The 23879-nt window shown below is 34.9% G+C and overlaps 1 protein-coding gene across 1 annotated transcript in view; it reads left to right on the forward strand.

The window, feature by feature from the left end:
• The first annotated feature begins 2014 nt into the window (after window positions 1-2014).
• The window catches only part of LOC143228012 (putative carbonic anhydrase-like protein 2), an 83819-nt gene continuing 61954 nt past the window's right edge, over window positions 2015-23879 (forward strand). The window contains exon 1 of the mRNA XM_076459358.1: window positions 2015-2612. Coding sequence (XP_076315473.1) covers window positions 2555-2612 — 58 coding nt within the window. The 5' untranslated portion in view covers window positions 2015-2554. The remainder of the gene's footprint in view (window positions 2613-23879) is intronic.

Genomic DNA, 23879 nt, shown 5'->3' on the forward strand with positions numbered 1-23879 from the left:
ATCCATATCCATCTTACAATATATATATAACACCTATCCATTTTTATCAGTCTGTATACTAAAAGGAGAACAATTCTAATCCAAAAACCAATGTTGAAGAATCACTATTGTTTATCTAATTATGAGTTTATTTACAATAAACAAGAACCATATCATTGTGATAAAAGTTTAAGTATATTTAGACATTAGTTACCACAAGGTGGCTTTTGTGTATAAGCAATAGAGTTTTAATAGTATAAATATTATCTTATTTAATTCTGTTATTTACAAGCAGTTTTCAGTTCTCTTTACAGTTTTTGTGTCTCTCGTAACATCGTTGGAGATTGGCACACTACTTCCTTACGCATCTATCCATCCACCTCTCTATTCGAACCAAAAGCCCTGATTTTACTGTTCTACGTGCTAAATGAACTTTCGAGAAAATTCCAAGAAGATATACACGTTGTAGATATAGTTTGTAGGTTTCGGTTTCTCTCTGCTTCTGCAGACTTATGATGTTATATGATACACTGCGGCTGCGTAATTAATCTATTCACTGCGACTGCGTCATTAATCAATTCACTGCGGCTGCGTCACAACTGACTTCCTCGTTTTGTCAGACTTAACTCCAACTAGTTAATTAGTGCTACTAGAAATAATGAGAAGTTAGCTTCCTTGTCTAACTAATACTGACAGTTGTTGCAGTTGTTGCAGTTGTTGCCTGCGGTTAATGATAACAACTTCTCTGTTGTTAGTCGTAAAATTCGTCGTTTCTCTTTACTTCTGATAGTAACCAGCTCCATCAGACCGTCTGATTCACTCCTTCCCTTTAGATAAAAACTACCTTATAAAAATGTTATTTTTCTCAGAAAAAAAAAAAATGTGTGTGCTTTCTTATAGCGAAGCTACAGTGGGCTATCTGCTGAGTCCACCGAGGAGAGTCAAACCCCTGATTTCAGCGTTGTAAGTCTAAAGATTTACCGCGGTACCCGTAGGGGACCGTAAAAAAATAGAACACTTAGAAAATAAATTGGCTTATAAAAACAACTTCGATTGTAAGTAACAGAAAAATGGCTTTTGTGTAGTGATATTACAATAAAATGTGTTTAGTTTGAAATTAAACGTAACTTTGAAACTATATTACTGGAAAGTTTCGTTGTTTGTATTTTGTGATTAAGCAGAAAGTTTTTGAATTTCGCGCAAAGCTACTCGAGGGCTATCTGGGCTAGTCGTCCCTAATTTAGCAGTGTAAGACTAGAGGGAAGGCAGCTAGTCATCACCACCCACCGGCAACTCTTGGGCTACTCTTTTACCAGCGAATAGTGGGATTGACCGTCACATTATAACGCCCCCACGGCTGGGAGAGCGAGCATGTTTGGTGCGGCCGAGATTCGAACTCGCGACCCTCGGAGTACGAGCAGAAAGTTACACAAAGGGCTATCAGTACTCAGCCCACCATAGGTATCGAATCTATGTTTATAGCGGTATGAGTCCGCAAACATGTCACTGTGCCCCTTGGAGGAGAGACGGTATAGAAGTAGAATGGTTTGTTAGACACTTATTTTTTTATATATTTATTTTTACTATAATGTTTTCTTCCGCATTTACGGAACACAATAGCAATGTCTTGTTCTTAGTGTATGGGCACGAATATCTTTAAAGTATATTTTTACGACTTTCTAAGACTGTGAAATAATATCCATCGTGTAATTTTATTATATAAATAAGTATTATTTAAATGAAAGAAAGCGACAGAAAATATACATTTTTACAACTACACAACTTCTCGTGTTTATCAGTTATGTCATAGTGACGATAATATATTCAAACACGCAGAGCAATCTAAATGATGGAATATTTCGTTTAATTTATTTCGTCCATTGTAGAAATATCTCAAAATAGACACTATTTTCTTTTATATTGCGGACTTGGAGGCGAGAGGGCGCCACTGGTAAACGGAATGTAATGATCGATTTGCAACTGCAGGTGTTCCGCCGAATAAAGAACAACCTTCCGTCGGACGTCCACAGTTGGTGAGGTTTGTCAGCAGACGTAGAGTCAACTCGTGTTCAACGCCTTCCGAGCGATATAATCCGTTACTTTCGGAGGTCGAACGAAAGCAAACGTTACCCAACAACCTCTTTGAAAATTTCTTAACAGAAGTCACGCCAAGTGTGCTTTTGTTGTTGTTAAACGCAAGGCCGCACAACTTGCTATCTGTGTTCTGCTCATCACGGGTATCAAAACCCAAATTTTAGCGCCGTAAGCCAGCAAAAATTGCCGCTAAGTCATTGAAGGACGCCTAGGTACGAGTTAGAACACTCTGACGTGGTTAAGGTCAGGAGAAATTCCTATAACTCGATTTATATGTTATTATGACTCTAATAGCACAAGAGAATTTGTCACGAGACACGATTTTAAAATCATTTGTAGTTCTGTGACTCAACTGTATGGTCTGTGAACAACAGTGTTCCCCAGTGGTAATTCTGAGAGAGTTATAGCGATAAAAGACACTTTCTCCTGAACCATACAGATTCAATTAAGATAATTTCTTTTGTATCTGTACTGAACAGCCATGCTCCTTCCAGTTTATTCTGTCGTTCAAGGAATTCTTTTCATTTCACGGCTTCAAGGTAAGAGATTTCTTCAATCTTTCTAATCTAGATCACTGAATTGTTTTTTAATGGAAACGTTTTATTTCCCGCGTGTTTGTTAAAGATGAGCCGCCAGGGGGAGGAGTTATTTTCGTTTATGGTAGTTTGGTTTGTTTTTGAATTTCGTACAAAGCTACACGAGGGCTATCTGTGCTAGCCGTCCCTAATTTAGCAGTGCAAGACTAGAGGGAAGGCAGCTAGTCATCACCACCCACCGCCAACTCTTGGGCTACTATTTTACCAACGAATAGTGGGATTGACCGAAAATTTATAACGCCCCCACGGCTGATAGAGCGCGTATGTTTGGTATGACTGGGATTGGAACTCGCGACCCTCAGATTACGTGTCGCACGCCTTAACACGCTTGGCCATGCCGGGCCTTCACGTTAGCATTGAGCTATTGTGGCGAGAAAATATATTTCGTGAATGATTGTAACAGCTTGAACGTTTGCCATAAGGAACAAATGCCAATTGGATTATGGACTGTACAAAGCAAGTCTTCTTACATTACCAGACAAACCAAGGATGGCTTTAAAGTTGCGTCCAGCTTTACGTATTCATCGCTCATTCATTCGCGTATTCAATATTTTTGACGACGGTCATATCAAAATGTCTAGAGTGACAGAACTGAATTTGTAGATTCATGGTTCGCGTTCTCTTAACTTATAATCGCTCTAAGCAGCGTTTTTTTTTATTAGGGTGCGTTATAAGAATAACTGTTAATCCCATTATTCAATTGGAGTAATCTAAGAGTTGACGGGGGTACTGTTGACTAGCTGAATTCTCTCTAGTCAAAGAATGGCTCGCGCAGACAGTCCTTGTGTAATTTTGGAGGGATATCCGAAACCAACAAATGTCATATTCTGCTGCAACACATGGCAAATGATTAGGCCTAAGATTCGGAATAATAAGTTTTCTTGTTTGAAGTTAAACACAGAGCAACACAATGACCTGTTTCTGCCGCGCCCACCATGGGTATCGAAACTCGGTTTCTGGCGTTATAAATCTTGAGACTTGTCACTGGGGATCCGGGAAGATAATAATGTTTGATGACGTGATTTATAAAATCGTTTAACTTGGATTATTATATAAGTCCGTACGATTATTTCACGGTCAATGTCAGGTACGATTATATAACTCCTCCTAATTGGAAGATGATTTCTATTCATTAGGTTTTAATTGGCATTGAAGTCGAAGTTAAAGCAGTCGTTACATAGTATCGACAGATATACACTCGACAGTAAAATGGTTATGAAATCACGCATATTAAAGCAGTTAGGGACGTTCGCCTATCACATTAATCTAAATGATGTACGCGTTGTGTAACTGGATGCAAATATTAAGCAGTCTTTAAAACGTCATAATGACTGGTTAGGTTTAAATGGGATCTCTGAAAAGTTTGGAAGCACATAAGTTTCAACAAACTTTAGAGAATGCGTTTTACCTGCTGATTTTGTAATTTGTTTTACCTGCCGATTTTGTAATTCGAGACAAATTTCTATTCGCAGTTGGTTTAACTCTGCCTTCTCTTGCTTCAACTGGCCCGGCATGGCCAAATGTGTTAAAGCGTTCGACTCGTAATCCGAGGGTCGCGGGTTCGAAGCTCGGTCGCACCAAACATGTTCGCCCTTTCAGCCGTGCAGGGGGGGTTACGATCAGTCCCACTATTCGTTCATAAAAGAGTAGCCCAAGAGTTGGCGGTGGGGTGGTGATGACTAGCTGCCCTCCCTCTGGTCTTAAACTGCTAAATTAGGGACGGCTAGCGTAACTACTAATCACGTAACTGAAATTTAAGAAAAAAAAAATCAAATTATATACGGTTTCAGAATTTTCGGACAGTAAAGAAAAGCTGAAATGCTATTGGCCAGCAACGAATAGTGTAGTTCAACTGATGAGGCTTAGAATATTACGAAATTACTGTTACAAACATTTAGGGGAAATGAAAACTGTTTGTTTATTTTTGTGGAGGAAATATTTTAATTAAGATTGTTTGTTTGTTTTGAATTTCGCACAAAGCTACTCGAGGGCTATCTGCGCTAGCCGTCCCTAATTTAGCAGTGTAAGACTGGAGGGAAGGCAGCTAGTCATCACCACCCACCGCCAACTCTTGGGCTACTCTTTTACCAACGAATAGTGGGATTGACCGCACATTACAACGCCCCCCACGGCTGAAATGGCAAGTTTAGTGCGACCGGAATTCGAACCCGCGACCCTCAGATTATGAGTCGAATGCCTTAACACGCTTGGCCATGCCAGGCCGCTTTAATTAAGACTGATTAAAGCAGTGCTATTTCAAAGCACACGGTAGTGTGTCGTGCGGCGTAAACAACCTCTAGGACACAATCTCTATTATCAACAGTAGCAACAGTTCAGCGAAGTTTTACTTCCCGTGTTTCGGACTGTGGCAACCCAAACGATCGCATATTTTCGTTGGAAGTGCTCATGTGTATCCTAACTTCACATGCCAAATTGTCCCCTGCTGGGACAGCAGTAAATCTTTGATTTTGCAATGCTAAAATCAGGGGCTCGATTTCTTTCGGTGGACAGAGCAGATAGCCGTACGTGGCTTTCGTGTTAGAAACACAAATACCAAATTTCAAGGTATTTTTAAGAAACGCACGAGATATAAAACCTCAAATTTTGAATCAGTTTCTTCGGATTTTTTTCTTCTTCGCACCGAAACTTAATTTTAAAGGTGTTTTTTTTTTTTTTTCAAGTTTAGTGCACGGATAATTCTTTAAGACCCACATAGTTAGGTGTTTCGAACGAAACCTTTTCGCACGCCTGCGCAAAAGGTCACGTGACCTTTTCACGTTTTCATCCTCAAAGTTTCACTACAGCTTTCTCTAAAAGGACCACAGCTGGCATAGCAGTAAGCCTTCGGATTTACAGCGCTAAAATAATGGGTTCGATTCCCTTCCGTGAACTGAGCAGATAACAAAACACGCACAAACACTCGCCTAAAAAGTAAGAGTAAACGTCATGACACGATAGTGGGTAAAACAATGAACGCGGCCCAGGTAACTAATGAATCAATACTTGTTATAAAGTTCTTATCAATGTTATAAGTGTAGCTGTCAGTTCAGCCACCAGTTTAAATTTCATTACGTTAAGTCGCACACTCAATAATTTTACCCCGAAATTTTTATTTCACGCCTAAAATGTTTTTGGTTAGATTATTATGAACACTAGCCACACGATAAATTCACCAGGATATATCATCGCATCACACAACATCTCAAGAATCAACTCTGTGACGGACGATAAAATATCCTGGTGATGAAATACCGAAACACTGACTAAATGGATATATTGTTAGTTGGAATTAAAGTTTAGTCTAAAAAAAACACACTTTTTATATCGTTGTCATCACCTAAAACTAAAACTAATAAGAAACTGGTAAAAACCATTATTTATTAATCTAAATAGGCCCGGAATGGCCAGGTGGGTTAAGGCGTTCGACTCGTAATCTGAGAGTCGCGGGTTCGAATCCCGGTCGCACCAAACACATTCACCCTTTCAGCCGTGTGAGCGTTATAATGTTGCGGTCAATCCCGCTATTCGTTGGTAAAAGAATAGCCCAAGAGTTAGCTGTGGGTGGTGATGACTAGCTGCCTTCCCTCTAGTCTTACACTGCTAAATCAGGGACAACGAGCAGAGATAGCCCTAGAGTAGCTTTGTATGAAATTCAAAAACAAACAAACAATTAATCTAAACATATAAAATTTTGTTAATAAAAATAAATTTTGAGATATATTAAACAAAAACAACAAAAACAGGCGAATATTAGTTTCCAAATCGTTTATATAAAACACGTAGCCGATCTTAACATATGATGTGCAAATAATATATCATATTCATGTTGTAACCACTGTGATTACATTGTCTCTGTTCTCATACATCCATGTTGTAACCACTGTGATTACATTGTCTCTGTTCTCACACATCCATGTTGTAACCGCTGTGATTACTTATATCTCTGTTCTCACACATCCATGTTGTAACCGCTGTGATTACTTACATCTATGTTCTCATACATCCATATACTTAAGATTTATAATCCCAGTTCTCTTTTATATTAACCACCGAGTTAAGTTTTCTTTGCTATTTTTTGTTACAGACTATTAAACGTTAGCTTGGTTCGAAACATTAATATCTCGTGAATTAACAAACAGCTGGCGGAAAACAAATATTATAAACATATTTCTTAATGGTGTTAATTATGACTTCGCGCAAAGCGTACTACTTTCTAACCCTCCTGAGGATTTTACCCCTCCAGACGATGGAGTAATCAGGGTTAGTACATTCTCACTTCTTAAACCGTTTTGTCCACCATTCGAATGTCTTTTGTTCTAGTGTTTTCATCATTAAATAGCGTGGAATCTATACAATTGAAACGTTAAATACAGAATGTTTATGGAATCTATACAATTGAAACGTTGCATTCATAATGTCCTAGATTTAAGGTAAAACTACTGGTGGCTGAAAACTATTATAAAACTAGTGATGTTTAGAAACTGTAAAATAACTAGTGATGGTTACAAACTGTTATATAACTAGTGATGGTTACAAACTATTATATAACTAGTGATGGTTACAAACTGTTATATAACTAGTGATGGTTAGAAACTGTTATATAACTAGTGATGGTTAGAAACTGTTATATAACTAGTGATGGTTAGAAACTGTTATATAACTAGTGATGGTTAGAAACTCTTGTATAATTAGTGATGGTTAGAAAATGTTATATAACTAGTGATGGTTAGAAACTTATATAACTAGTGATGGTTAGAAACTGTTGTATAATTAGTGATGGTTAGAAACTGTTATATAACTAGTGATGGTTAGAAACTGTTATATAACTAGTGATGGTTAGAAACTGTTATATAACTAGTGATGGTTAGAAACTGTCATATAACTAGTGATGGCTGGAAACTGTTGTATAACTAGTGATGTTTAGAAACTGTTATGTAACTAGTGATGGCTGGAAACTGTTATATAACTAGTGATGTTTAGAAACTGCTATATAACTAGTGATGGCTGGAACCTGTTATATAACTAGTGATGTTTAGAAACTGTTATATAACTAGTGATGGTTAGAAACTGTTATATAACTAGTGATGGTTAGAAACTGTTATATAACTAGTGATGGTTAGAAACTGTTATATAACTAGTGATGTTTAGAAACTGTTATATAACTAGTGATGGTTAGAAACTGTTATATAACTAGTGATGTTTAGAAACTGTTATATAACTAGTGATGGTTAGAAACTGTTATATAACTAGTGATGGTTAGAAACTGTTATGTAACTAGCGATGGCTGGAAACTGTTATATAACTAGTGATGTTTAGAAACTGTTATATAACTAGTGATGGTTAGAAACTTTTATGTAACTATTGATGGTTAGAAACTGTTATATAACTAGTGATGGTTAGAAACTGTTATGTAACTATTGATGGTTAGAAACTGTTATATAACTAGTGATGGTTAGAAACTGTTATGTAACTATTGATGGTTAGAAACTGTTATATAACTAGTGATGGTTAGAAACTGTTATATAACTAGTGATGGTTAGAAACTGTTATATAACTAGTGATGGTTACAAACTGTTATATAACTAGTGATGGTTAGAAACTTATATAACTAGTGATGGTTAGAAACTGTTATATAACTAGTGATGTTTAGAAACTGTTATATAACTAGTGATGGTTAGAAACTGTTATATAACTAGTGATGGCTGGAAACTGTTATATAACTAGTGATGTTTAGAAACTGTTATATAACTAGTGATGGTTAGAAACTGTTATATAACTAGTGATGGTTAGAAACTGTTATGTAACTAGCGATGGCTGGAAACTGTTATATAACTAGTGATGTTTAGAAACTGTTATATAACTAGTGATGGTTAGAAACTTTTATGTAACTATTGATGGTTAGAAACTGTTATATAACTAGTGATGGTTAGAAACTGTTATGTAACTATTGATGGTTAGAAACTGTTATATAAATAGTGATGGTTAGAAACTGTTATGTAACTATTGATGGTTAGAAACTGTTATATAACTAGTGATGGTTAGAAACTGTTATATAACTAGTGATGGTTAGAAACTGTTGTATAACTAGTGATGGTTAGAAACTGTTATATAACTAGTGATGGTTAGAAACTGTTATATAACTAGTGATGGTTAGAAACTGTTATATAACTAGTGATGGTTAGAAACTGTTATATAACTAGTGATGGTTAGAAACTGTTATATAACTAGTGATGGTTAGAAACTGTTATATAACTAGTGATGGTTAGAAACTGTTATGTAACTAGTGATGTTTAGAAACTGTTATATAACTAGTGATGGTTAGAAACTGTTATATAACTAGTGATGGTTAGAAACTGTTATATAACTAGTGATGGTTAGAAACTGTTATATAACTAGTGATGGTTTAGAAACTGTTATATAACTAGTGATGGTTAGAAACTGTTATATAACTAGTGATGTTTAAAACTGTTATATAACTAGTGATGGTTAGAAACTGTTATATAACTAGTGATGGCTGGAAACTGTTGTATAACTAGTGATGTTTAGAAACTGTTATATAACTAGTGATGGTTAGAAACTGTTATATAACTAGTGATGTTAGAAACTGTTATATAACTAGTGATGTTTAAAAACTGTTATATAACTAGTGATGGTTAGAAACTGTTATATAACTAGTGATGGTTAGAAACTGTTATATAACTAGTGATGGTTAGAAACTGTTGTATAACTAGTGATGTTTAGAAACTGTTATATAACTAGTGATGGTTAGAAACTGTTATGTAACTAGTGATGGTTAGAAACTGTTATATAACTAGTGATGGTTAGAAACTGTTATATAACTAGTGATGGTTAGAAACTGTTATATAACTAGTGATGGTTAGAAACTGTTATATAACTAGTGATGGTTAGAAACTGTTATATAACTAGTGATGGTTAGAAACTTATATAACTAGTGATGGTTAGAAACTGTTATATAACTAGTGATGTTTAGAAACTGTTATATAACTAGTGATGGTTAGAAACTGTTATATAACTAGTGATGGCTGGAAACTAGTGATGTTTAGAAACTGTTATATAACTAGTGATGGTTGTTATATAACTAGTGATGGTTGAAACTGTTATATAACTAGTGATGGTTAGAAACTGTTATATAACTAGTGATGTTAGAAACTGTTATATAACTAGTGATGGTTAGAAACTGTTATGTAACTAGTGATGGTTGGAAACTGTTATATAACTAGTGATGTTTAGAAACTGTTATATAACTAGTGATGGTTAGAAACTGTTATATAACTATTGATGGTTAGAAACTGTTATGTAACTAGTGATGGTTAGAAACTGTTATATAACTAGTGATGGTTAGAAACTGTTATATAACTATTGATGGTTAGAAACTGTTATATAACTAGTGATGGTTAGAAACTGTTATATAACTAGTGATGGTTAGAAACTGTTGTATAATTAGTGATGGTTAGAAACTGTTATATAACTAGTGATGGTTACAAACTGTTATATAACTAGTGATGGTTAGAAACTTATATAACTAGTGATGGTTAGAAACTGTTGTATAATTAGTGATGGTTAGAAACTGTTATATAACTAGTGATGGTTAGAAACTGTTATGTAACTAGTGATGGCTAGAAACTGTTATATAACTAGTGATGTTTAGAAACTGTTATATAACTAGTGATGGTTAGAAACTGTTATATAACTAGTGATGGTTAGAAACTGTTATATAACTAGTGATGTTTAGAAACTGTTATATAACTAGTGATGGTTAGAAACTGTTATATAACTAGTGATGGTTAGAAACTGTTATATAACTAGTGATGGTTAGAAACTGTTATATAACTAGTGATGGCTGGAAACTGTGTATAACTAGTGATGTTTAGAAACTGTTATATAACTAGTGATGGTTAGAAACTGTTATATAACTAGTGATGTTTAGAAACTGTTATATAACTAGTGATGGTTAGAAACTGTTATATAACTAGTGATGGTTAGAAACTGTTATATAACTAGTGATGGTTAGAAACTGTTGTATAACTAGTGATGGTTAGAAACTGTTATATAACTAGTGATGTTTAGAAACTGTTATATAACTAGTGATGGTTAGAAACTGTTATATAACTAGTGATGGTTAGAAACTGTTATATAACTAGTGATGGTTAGAAACTGTTATGTAACTAGTGATGGCTAGAAACTGTTATATAACTAGTGATGTTTAGAAACTGTTATATAACTAGTGATGGTTAGAAACTGTTATATAACTAGTGATGTTTAAAAACTGTTATATAACTAGTGATGTTTAAAACTGTTATATAACTAGTGATGGTTAGAAACTGTTATATAACTAGTGATGTTTAGAAACTGTTATATAACTAGTGATGGCTGGAAACTGTTGTATAACTAGTGATGTTTAGAAACTGTTATATAACTAGTGATGGTTAGAAACTGTTGTGTAACTAGTGATGGTTAGAAACTGTTGTGTAACTAGTGATGGCTGGAAACTGTTATATAACTAGTGATGTTTAGAAACTGTTATATAACTAGTGATGTTTAGAAACTGTTATATAACTAGTGATGTTTAGAAACTGTTATATAACTAGTGATGGTTAGAAACTGTTATATAACTAGTGATGTTTAAAAACTGTTATATAACTAGTGATGTTTAAAAACTGTTATATAACTAGTGATGGTTAGAAACTGTTATATAACTAGTGATGGTTAGAAACTGTTATATAACTAGTGATGGCTGGAAACTGTTGTATAACTAGTGATGTTTAGAAACTGTTATATAACTAGTGATGGTTAGAAACTGTTGTGTAACTAGTGATGGCTGGAAACTGTTATATAACTAGTGATGGTTAGAAACTGTTATATAACTAGTGATGGTTAGAAACTGTTATATAACTAGTGATGTTTAGAAACTGTTATATAACTAGTGATGGTTAGAAACTGTTATATAACTAGTGATGGCTGGAAACTGTTATATAACTAGTGATGTTTAGAAACTGTTATATAACTAGTGATGGCTGGAAACTGTTATATAACTAGTGATGTTTAGAAACTGTTATATAACTAGTGATGGTTAGAAACTGTTATATAACTAGTGATGGCTGGAAACTGTTATATAACTAGTGATGTTTAGAAACTGTTATATAACTAGTGATGGTTAGAAACTGTTATATAACTAGTGATATTTAGAAACTGTTATATAACTAGTGATGGTTAGAAACTGTTATATAACTAGTGATGGCCGGAAACTATTATATAATTAGTGATGGCTGGAAACTGTTATATAACTAGTGATGTTTAGAAACTGTTATATAACTAGTGATGGCTGGAAACTGTTATATAACTAGTGATGGTTAGAAACTGTTATATAACTAGTGATGGTTAGAAACTGTTATATAACTAGTGATGTTTAGAAACTGTTATATAACTAGTGATGGTTAGAAACTGTTAAATAACTAGTGATGGTTAGAAACTGTTATATAACTAGTGATGGTTAGAAACTGTTACATAACTAGTGATGGCTGGAAACTGTTATATAACTAGTGATGTTTAGAAACTGTTATATAACTAGTGATGGCTGGAAACTGTTATATAACTAGTGATGGTTAGAAACTGTTATATAACTAGTGATGGTTAGAAACTGTTATATAACTAGTGATGGTTAGAAACTGTTATATAACTAGTGATGTTTAGAAACTGTTATATAACTAGTGATGGTTAGAAACTGTTATATAACTAGTGATGGTTAGAAACTGTTATATAACTAGTGATGGTTAGAAACCGTTACATAACTAGTGATGGCTGGAAACTGTTATATAACTAGTGATGTTTAGAAACTGTTATATAACTAGTGATGGCTGGAAACTATTATATAACTAGTGATGGTTAGGAACTGTTATAAACTAGTGATGGTTAGAAACTGTTATATTACTAGTGATGGTTAGAAACTGTTATATAACTAGTGATGGTTAGAAACTGTTATATAACTAGTGATGGTTAGAAACTGTTATATAACTAGTGATGGCTGGAAACTGTTATATAACTAGTGATGGTTAGAAACTGTTATATAACTAGTGATGGTTAAAACTGTTATATAACTAGTGATGGTTAGAAACTGTTATATAACTAGTGATGGTTAGAAACTGTTATATAACTAGTGATGGCTGGAAACTGTTATATAACTAGTGATGTTTAGAAACTGTTATATAACTAGTGATGGCTGGAAACTATTATATAACTAGTGATGGTTAGAAACTGTTGTATAACTAGTGATGGCTGGAAACTGTTATATAACTAGTGATGGTTAGAAACTGTTGTATAACTAGTGATGGCTGGAAACTATTATATAACTAGTGATGGTTAGAAACTGTTATATAACTAGTGATGGTTAGAAACTGTTATATAACTAGTGATGGCTGGAAACTGTTATATAACTAGTGATGGTTAGAAACTGTTATATAACTAGTGATGGCTAGAAACTGTTATATAACTAGTGATGGTTAGAAACTGTTATATAACTAGTGATGCTTAAAAACTGTTATATAACTAGTGATGGTTAGAAACTGTTATGTAACTAGTGATGGCTGGAAACTGTTATATAACTAGTGATGGTTAGAAACTGTTATATAACTAGTGATGATTAGAAACTGTTATATAACTAGTGATGGCTGGAAACTGTTATATTACTAGTGATGGTTAGAAACTGTTATGAAACTAGTGATGGTTAGAAACTGTTATATAACTAGTGATGGCTGGAAACTATTATATAACTAGTGATGGCTAGAAACTGTTATATAACTAGTGATGGCTGGAAACTGTTATATAACTAGTGATGGTTAGAAACTGTTATATAACTAGTGATGGTTAGAAACTGTTATATAACTAGTAATGGTTGAAACTGTTATGTAACTAGTGATGGCTGGAAACTATTATATAACTAATGATGGCTGGAAACAGTTATATAACTAGTGATGGTTAGAAACTGTTATATAACTAGTGATGGTTAGAAACTGTTATATTACTAGTGATGGTTCGAAACTGTTATATAAATAGTGATGGTTAGAAACTGTTATATAACTAGTGATGGTTAGAAACTGTTATGTAACTAGTGATGGTTAGAAACTGTTATATAACTAGTGATGGTTAGAAACTGTTATATAACTAGTGATGGTTAGAAACTGTAATATAACTAGTGATGGCTGAAAACTGTTATATAACTAGTGATGGTTAGAAACTGTTATATAACTATTGATGGTTAGAAACTGTTATATAAGTATTGATGGTTAGAAACTGTTATATAACTAGTGATGGTTAGAAACTGTTATATAACTAGTGATGGCTGAAAACTGTTATATAACTTGTTATGGTTAGAAACTGTTATATAACTAGTGATGGTTAGAAACTGTTATATAACTATTGATGGTTAGAAACTGTTATATAACTAGTGATGGTTAGAAACTGTTATATAACTAGTGATGGTTAGAAACTGTTATATAACTAGTGATGGTTAGAAACTGTTATATAATTAGTGATGGTTCGAAACTGTTATATAACTAGTGATGGTTAGAAACTGTTATGTAACTAGTGATGGTTAGAAACTGTTATATAACTAGTGGTGGTTAGAAACTGTTATATAACTAGTGATGGTTAGAAACTGTTATATTACTAGTGATGGTTAAAACTGTTATATAACTTGTGATGGTTAGAAACTGTTATATAACTAGTTATGCTTAGAAACTGTTATGTAACTAGTGATGGTTAGAAACTGTTATATAACTAGTGGTGGTTAGAAACTGTTATATAACTAGTGATGGTTCGAAACTGTTATATAAATAGTGATGATTAGAAATTGTTATATAACTAGTGATGGTTAGAAACTGTTATGTAACTAGTGATGGTTAGAAACTGTTATATAACTATTGATGGTTAGAAACTGTTATATAACTAGTGATGGTTAGAAACTGTTATATAACTAGTGATGGTTAGAAACTGTTATATAACTAGTGATGGTTAGAAACTGTTATATTACTAGTGATGGTTAGAAACTGTTATATAACTAGTGATGGTTAGAAACTGTTATGTAACTAGTGATGGTTAGAAACTGTTATATTACTAGTGATGGTTAGAAACTGTTATATTACTAGTGATGGTTAGAAACTGTTATATAAGTTGTGATGGTTAGAAACTGTTATATTACTAGTGATGGTTAGAAACTGTTATATTACTAGTGATAGTTAGAAACTGTTATATAACTAGTGATGGTTAGAAACTGTTATATAACTAGTGATGGTTAGAAACTGTTATATAACTAGTGATGGTTAGAAACTGTTATGTAACTAGTGATGGTTAGAAACTGTTATATAACTAGTGATGGTTAGAAACTGTTATATTACTAGTGATGGTTAGAAACTGTTATATAACTAGTGATGGTTAGAAACTGTTATATAACTAGTGATGGTTAGAAACTGTTATATAACTAGTGATGGTTAGAAACTGTTATATAACTAGTGATGGTTAGAAACTGTTATGTAACTAGTGATGGTTAGAAACTGTTATATAACTAGTGATGGTTAGAAACTGTTATATTACTAGTGATGGTTAGAAACTGTTATATAACTAGTGATGGTTAGAAACTGTTATATTACTAGTGATGGTTAGAAACTGTTATATTACTAGTGATGGTTAGAAACTGTTATATAACTTGTGATGGTTAGAAACTGTTATATAACTAGTGATGGTTAGAAACTGTTATATAACTAGTGATGGCTGCGAACTTCTCTATTATAATTGATGACTGAAAACTTCTCTATAACTATCGATGGCTGAAAATATATACCACTGCAAGAAATGGTACAGTATGTTATTGTATTTCAGTTAATCAACTTTATAATTTACCCGTTCGAAGTAATTTTTTCTCAACGTCATAATACATAAAACAAACCAGAAATACGTAACAGTTATTCCTCAGTTCAACATTCCTATAATTTGTTGTTAAATGTATTTTGAACTACAATGATGTTGAGAAACGAACAGAAAGCATGCCTTCAAATAATAATATGGTTATAAAAGAACTTTGCAGTACCTCAGCGAGATATTATGTATATCATTACAGTACCTCAGCGAGATATTATGTATATCATTACAGTTCCTCAGCGAGATATTATGTATATCATTACAGTACCTCAGCGAGATATTATATATATCATTACAGTACCTCAGCGAGATATTATGTATATCATTACAGTACCTCAGCGAGATATTATGTATATCATTACAGTACCTCAGCGAGATATTATATATATCATTACAGTACCTCAACGAGATATTATATATATCATTACAATACCTCAGCGAGATATTATGTATATCATTACAGTACCTCAGCGACATATTATGTATATCATTACAGTACCTCAGCGAGATATTATATATATCATTACAGTACCTCAGCGAGATATTATGTATATCATTATAGTACCTCAACGAGATATTATATATATCATTACAGTACCTCAGCAAGATATTATGTATATCATTACAGTACCTCAGCGAGATATTATGTATATCCCCCCTTCGCTAAAGACCCTGCAACAGTTTGTAGCACTACCTGTGTGTTTTATGTTTCTCTGTGTGTAAGAATGAGGTGTGTGTTTTATGTTTCTCTGTGTGTAAGGATGAGGTGTGTGTTTTATGTTTCCCTGTGTGTAAGGATGAGGTGTGTGTTTTATGTTTCCCTGTGTGTAAGGATGAGGTGTGTGTTTTATGTTTCCCTGTGTGTAAGGATGAGGTGTGTGTTTTATGTTTCTCTGTGTGTAAGGATGGTGTGTGTGTTTTATGTTTCCCTTTGTGTAAGGATGATGTGTGTGTTTTATGTTTCTCTGTGTGTAAGGATGAGGTGTGTGTTTTATGTTTCCCTGTGTGTAAGAATGAGGTGTGTGTTTTATGTTTCCCTGTGTGTAAGAATGAGGTGTGTGTTTTATGTTTCCCTGTGTGCATGAGGATGAGGTTTGTGTTTTTATGTTTCCCTGTGTGTGAGGATGAGGTGTGTGTTTTATGTTTCCCTGTGTGTAAGAATGAGGTGTGTGTTTTATGTTTCTCTGTGTGTAAGGATGAGGTGTGTGTTTTATGTTTCCCTGTGTGTAAGGATGATGTTTGTGTTTTATGTTTCTCTGTGTGTAAGGATGAGGTGTGTGTTTTATGTTTCCCTGTGTGTAGGATGAGGTGTGTGTTTTATGTTTCCCTGTGTGTAGGATGATGTTTGTGTTTTATGTTTCTCTGTGTGTAGAGGATGAGGTGTGTGTTTTATGTTCCCCTGTGTGTAGGATGAGGTTTGTGTTTTATGTTTTCCCTGTGTGTAAGGATGAGGTGTGTGTTTTATGTTTCCCTGTGTGTAAGAATGAGGTGTGTGTTTTATGTTTCCCTATGTGTAAGAATAGGGTGTGTGTTTTATGTTTCTCTGTGTGTAAGGATGAGGTGTGTGTTTTATGTTTCCCTGTGTGTGTAGGATGATGTTTGTGTTTTATGTTTCTCTGTGTGTAAGGATGAGGTGTGTGTTTTATGTTTCCCTGTGTGTAAGAATGAGGTGTGTGTTTTATGTTTCTCTGTGTGTAAGGATGAGGTGTGTGTTTTATGTTTCTCTGTGTGTAAGGATGAGGTGTGTGTTTTATGTTTCCCTGTGTGTAAGGATGAGGTTTGTGTTTTATGTTTCCCTGTGTGTGTAGGATGAGGTGTGTGTTTTATGTTTCCCTGTGTGTGTAAGAATGAGGTGTGTGTTTTATGTTTCCCTGTGTGTAAGAATGAGGTGTGTGTTTATGTTTCTCTGTGTGTAAGGATGAGGTGTGTGTTTTATGTTTCCCTGTGTGTAAGGATGAGGTGTGTGTTTTATGTTTCCCTGTGTGTAAGGATGAGGTGTGTGTTTTATGTTTCCCTGTGTGTAAGGATGGTGTGTGTGTTTTATGTTTCCCTTTGTGTAAGGATGGTGTGTGTGTTTTATGTTTCCCTGTGTGTAAGAATGAGGTGTGTGTTTTATGTTTCCCTGTGTGTAAGAATGAGGTGTGTGTTTTATGTTTCCCTGTGTGTAAGAATGAGGGTGTGTGTTTTATGTTTCTCTGTGTGTAAGAATAGAGGTGTGTGTTTATGTTTCCCTGTGTGTAAGGATGGTGTGTGTGTTTTATGTTTCCCTGTGTGTAGGATGAGGTGTGTGTTTTATGTTTCCCTGTGTGTAAGGATGGTGTGTGTGTTTTATGTTTCCCTTTGTGTAAGGATGGTGTGTGTGTTTTATGTTTCCCTGTGTGTAAGAATGAGGTGTGTGTTTTATGTTTCCCTGTGTGTAAGAATGAGGTGTGTGTTTTATGTTTCCCTGTGTGTAAGAATGAGGTGTGTGTTTTATGTTTCCCTGTGTGTAAGAATGAGGTGTGTGTTTTATGTTTCTCTGTGTGTAAGGATGAGGTGTGTGTTTTATGTTTCTCTGTGTGTAAGGATGAGGTGTGTGTTTTATGTTTCCCTGTGTATTATGTGGATGGGGTTTGTGTTTTATGTTTCCCTGTGTGTAAGGATGAGGTGTGTGTGTTTTTTATGTTTCCCTGTGTGTAAGAATGAGGTGTGTGTTTTATGTTTCCCTGTGTGTAAGAATGAGGTGTGTGTTTTATGTTTCTCTGTGTGTAAGGATGAGGTGTGTGTTTTATGTTTCCCTGTGTGTAAGGATGAGGTGTGTGTTTTATGTTTCCCTGTGTGTAAGGATGAGGTGTGTGTTTTATGTTTCCCTGTGTGTAAGGATGGTGTGTGTGTTTTATGTTTCCCTTTGTGTAAGGATGGTGTGTGTGTTTTATGTTTCCCTGTGTGTAAGGATGGTGTGTGTGTTTTATGTTTCCCTGTGTGTAAGAATAGGTGTGTGTTTTATGTTTCCCTGTGTGTAAGAATGAGGTGTGTGTTTTATGTTTCCCTTTGTGTAAGGATGATGTGTGTGTTTTATGTTTCTCTGTGTGTAAGGATGAGGTGTGTGTTTTATGTTTCCCTGTGTGTAAGAATGAGGTGTGTGTTTTATGTTTCCCTGTGTGTAAGAATGAGGTGTGTGTTTTATGTTTCCCTGTGTGTAAGGATGAGGTTTGTGTTTTATGTTTCCCTGTGTGTAAGGATGAGGTGTGTGTTTTATGTTTCCCTGTGTGTAAGGATGAGGTGTGTGTTTTATGTTTCCCTGTGTGTAAGAATGAGGTGTGTGTTTTATGTTTCTCTGTGTGTAAGGATGAGGTGTGTGTTTTATGTTTCCCTGTGTGTAAGGATGATGTTTGTGTTTTTATGTTTCTCTGTGTGTAAGGATGAGGTGTGTGTTTTTATGTTTCCCTGTGTGTAGGATGATGTGTGTGTTTTATGTTTCTCTGTGTGTAGGGATGAGGTGTGTGTTTTTATGTTTCCCTGTGTGTAAGGATGAGGTGTGTGTTTTATGTTTCCCTGTGTGTAAGGATGATGTGTGTGTTTTTTATGTTTCTCTGTGTGTAGGATGAGGTGTGTGTTTTATGTTTCCCTGTGTGTAAGGATGAGGTGTGTGTTTTATGTTTCCCTGTGTGTAAGGATGAGGTTTGTGTTTTATGTTTCCCTGTGTGTAAGGATGAGGTGTGTGTTTATGTTTCCCTGTGTGTAAGGATGAGGGTGTGTGTTTTATGTTTCCCTGTGTGTAAGGATGATGTTTGTGTTTTATGTTTCTCTGTGTGTAAGAATGAGGTGTGTGTTTTATGTTTCCCTGTGTGTAAGGATGAGGTGTGTGTTTTATGTTTCCCTGTGTGTAAGGATGAGGTTTGTGTTTTATGTTTCCCTGTGTGTAAGGATGAGGTGTGTGTTTTATGTTTCCCTGTGTGTAGGATGAGGTGTGTGTTTTATGTTTCCCTGTGTGTAAGGATGAGGTGTGTGTTTTATGTTTCCCTGTGTGTAAGGATGGTGTGTGTGTTTTATGTTTCCCTGTGTGTAAGGATGGTGTGTGTGTTTTATGTTTCCCTGTGTGTAAGGATGAGGTGTGTGTTTTATGTTTCTCTGTGTGTAAGAATGAGGTTTGTGTTTTATGTTTCCCTGTGTGTAAGGATGAGGTTTGTGTTTTATGTTTCCCTGTGTGTAAGGATGAGGTGTGTGTTTTATGTTTCCCTGTGTGTAAGGATGAGGTTTGTGTTTTATGTTTCCCTGTGTGTAAGGATGAGGTGTGTGTTTTATGTTTCCCTGTGTGTAAGGATGAGGTGTGTGTTTTATGTTTCCCTGTGTGTAAGGATGAGGTGTGTGTTTTATGTTTCCCTGTGTGTAAGGATGGTGTGTGTGTTTTATGTTTCCCTGTGTGTAGGATGAGGTGTGTGTTTTATGTTTCCCTGTGTGTAAGGATGAGGTGTGTGTTTTATGTTTCTCTGTGTGTAAGAATGAGGTGTGTGTTTTATGTTTCCCTGTGTGTAAGGATGAGGTGTGTGTTTTATGTTTCCCTGTGTGTAAGGATGAGGTGTGTGTTTTATGTTTCCCTGTGTGTAAGGATGAGGTGTGTGTTTTATGTTTCCCTGTGTGTAAGGATGAGGTGTGTGTTTTATGTTTCCCTGTGTGTAAGGATGAGGTGTGTGTTTTATGTTTCCCTGTGTGTAAGGATGAGGTGTGTGTTTTATGTTTCCCTGTGTGTAAGGATGAGGTGTGTGTTTTATGTTTCCCTGTGTGTAAGGATGGTGTGTGTGTTTTATGTTTCCCTGTGTGTAAGGATGAGGTGTGTGTTTTATGTTTCCCTGTGTGTAAGGATGAGGTGTGTGTTTTATGTTTCTCTGTGTGTAAGAATGAGGTGTGTGTTTTATGTTTCCCTGTGTGTAAGAATGAGGTGTGTGTTTTATGTTTCTCTGTGTGTAAGGATGAGGTTTGTGTTTTATGTTTCTCTGTGTTTAAGGATGAGGTGTGTGTTTTATGTTTCCCTGTGTGTAAGGATGAGGTGTGTGTTTTATGTTTCCCTGTGTGTAAGGATGAGGTGTGTGTTTTATGTTTCCCTGTGTGTAAGGATGAGGTGTGTGTTTTATGTTTCCCTGTGTGTAAGGATGAGGTTTGTGTTTTATGTTTCCCTGTGTGTAAGGATGAGGTGTGTGTTTTATGTTTCCCTGTGTGTAAGGATGAGGTGTGTGTTTTATGTTTCCCTGTGTGTAAGGATGAGGTGTGTGTTTTATGTTTCCCTGTGTGTAAGAATGAGGTGTGTGTTTTATGTTTCTCTGTGTGTAAGGATGAGGTGTGTGTTTTATATTTCTCTGTGTGTAAGGATGAGGTGTGTGTTTTATGTTTCTCTGTGTGTAAGGATGAGGTGTGTGTTTTATGTTTCTCTGTGTGTAAGGATGAGGTGTGTGTTTTATGTTTCCCTGTGTGTAAGGATGATGTTTGTGTTTTATGTTTCAGTGAAACATATTTTTTTACTCACAAAACGTTAATTTTGTGAATTCTGCTAACTGGAATATTCTATCGGCGAATCCACCCGTATATTTCTGTTGCATAAAATCAACTACTAGTACTTTATTTTGGAAAATTCCTATTACAAATTTATTCCAATGACAAAACAAAACCCTCTGCCAGTCGACGATTTGCTGACATATGTCCCCTAGAAAAGATATTGGGCAGAAAAGTCACATAATCACCTGCACGTGAGTCGCATTATACCAACTATCCTCTTTGTAATGAAAACCAAGAATATTTAAACAATGGAATGGGTTAGGAAACTAAACCTAACACTAATTTCGTTGTTTTAACCCTAACTTACCGAGTTAGAAAGGTTCGTGCGACGAGGGTCTTTGTAACGTTTATAATACCACATCTACCCAATTAAAAAGGGAAAGCGTGAAAATAACATGATTATTAGGCCTATACTAATACACTGTAAACAGTCATTATCGTAATGCTGGTAGCTTTAACGTTTCGGGTTTCATAACTATGGGTTCTGGGTTTGATACCCGATGTCGTTAATTTCGAGTTACAAAATAAAAGTTGGACAAATATCTTTAAGGACTGAGCTGCTGGTTGATTCTGTAATTTCTGTTCTTTAGCTCAAAGTTGGAGACCACTATATCTGAATCCGCTGTTGTTTAGGTTAAACGTTCCGGTGTTACTGTAGTGTTATAATGTATTACTGGTCTGATGGCATCACTACAGAGTGCTAGTGTATGCATAGTTCAGTGTCATACCTTATGTTTCTCTTATTTAGTTTCTAATGAATATTTTTTTTTACTGCCAAAAATGTTATTCCCCAGCCACTCTTTCATTTTCTGCCCACCGTTGAATCAGCGGTAAAAATTGGGTTTCGTTCCTCACGACGGACACAAGACAGCTGGCCCACTGTGTAGCCCTGCGCTTAATAACAAACAAACAAGTTTTTACTTCATTTTTAAGAAGCTTGTCCTTTCTTAAGGGTTAGTTTTAATAGCACACAATCCAGTTACATTTATGAAGCCCCCTGGTGGTTCAACGAAAAAGTTTGTAAAGATTTACGACGCTAAAATTAGGGATGTCTAGCGTAAACAGATCTCGTGTAGCTTGGCGCGAAATTCAAAACAAACAAATAGCTTAATTAAGGGAAACCGTGTAGGCGGCGGGTGCTGCTAACGTATTGTCCTTCTCCTCAAAAAACACAGGTCAATTTGAAAACTGAAGAAAATGAATAAAGCGTGAGTAACACACGAAGATACATACAGCCTATCCGATTGTTTAGGAAACAAAAATTAATCCATTGGAGTTTGCAAAAAGCGAGGAATATATCTAATAATACTTCCTGTTTCCACTGACATTATGTAACTCAATTCATTCATTATATTCGTTTAATTCATCTGCCAAAATTTCACGATTAATAAAATAAATAGAAAGACGGCGGATAATACTTATGTGTTATATACTTTTCGTAAATTTAAGCTTATATTGAAACCGTTCCAAATGAATGCTCGATATACGTAAGCAAATTTTTCTTAATTAAACTTTTGTTTTTCATTTTTGGATTCAATTATCGATATTTGTTCTCCTGAAACTAAGAAACTTTGGTGTCTGTTTTTCTTGTTTCAGAAAATCTGAAATTGTTTTCAATGTTTATGGAACAAGTTAATTAACAAAGCTAAAAGGATTTACAAAATTATGGTCGACGTTTTGAACGTTTCCAAAGTCGTAACGCACTACAAACAAATTGCCTAAATACACATGAAATGCATACAACGTTAATGAGGCAATGTATTCAGTATTATAACCATTAATGAATTCTGGTGCCTCAGATTAAGCTAAGGTTTGACTACCTGAAGTTTACTAGCTCGGTACGACTTACTTGTCTTAAACGAAGGAGAAATTCACTAATGAGTCGAAGTACTTATTGCTGAATTACTGGAATTATAAAATAAGAAAATTATTTTTTTTTCTTGTCTTTTGTAAAATTGATTCTTCATTGTCCTTGAACCTCGTAAAAGAAACAAGAGCTCTTTTTGAGATTTACCACAGAAGTGTATTGTATATATACATATATGTGTGTATTCAAGTTAAAATAAATCGTTATAATGTTTGGATTCCATGATATCTTAAAGCAAACTATCCTTGAAAAAGTAATCATATATCACCTTCTGTTATTTTGTATTTGTTTTCAAGAAACCAAATATGAAGCTCAGCTAGAACCTTCTGGTATCATGCTTGTGAATTTATAAACTCTGAAAACACCAGTTGTTGTATTACTAACAATCTTCATAAAACAATAAAAATGGATGTTTGATTCAGCTCAACACTAGTTGTTGTGACAATATTAATGAAACAATAAAAATGGATGTTTGATTCAGCTGAATAATGGTTGTTGTATTACCGACAGTCCTAGAGAATCAAGAAAACTGAAAATGTAGTCCACTTCGATAGCAATTACTGCACAAATTAACTTTGATGAACTGAACTATTAGGGTTAGCTAACTGTGATGAATGTACTTCATATTCCGTGGCCAGGTTGGTTAAGGCGTTCGACTTGTAATTTGAGAGTTGTGGGTGCGGATACCCGTCGCACCAAAAATGCTTGTCCTTTCAGCCGTAGGAGCGTTACAATGTGACGGTCAATCCCACTATTCGTTGGTAAAAGAGTAGCCCAAAAGTTGGCGGTGGGTGGTGATGACCAGCTGCCTTTCCTCTAGTCTTACACTGCTAAATTAGAGACGGCTAGCGCAGATAACCCTCGTGATAACCCTCAATAACCAA

This window comes from Tachypleus tridentatus, chromosome 10 (assembly GCF_004210375.1).
Source record: "Tachypleus tridentatus isolate NWPU-2018 chromosome 10, ASM421037v1, whole genome shotgun sequence".
Lineage (NCBI taxonomy): Eukaryota > Metazoa > Arthropoda > Merostomata > Xiphosura > Limulidae > Tachypleus > Tachypleus tridentatus.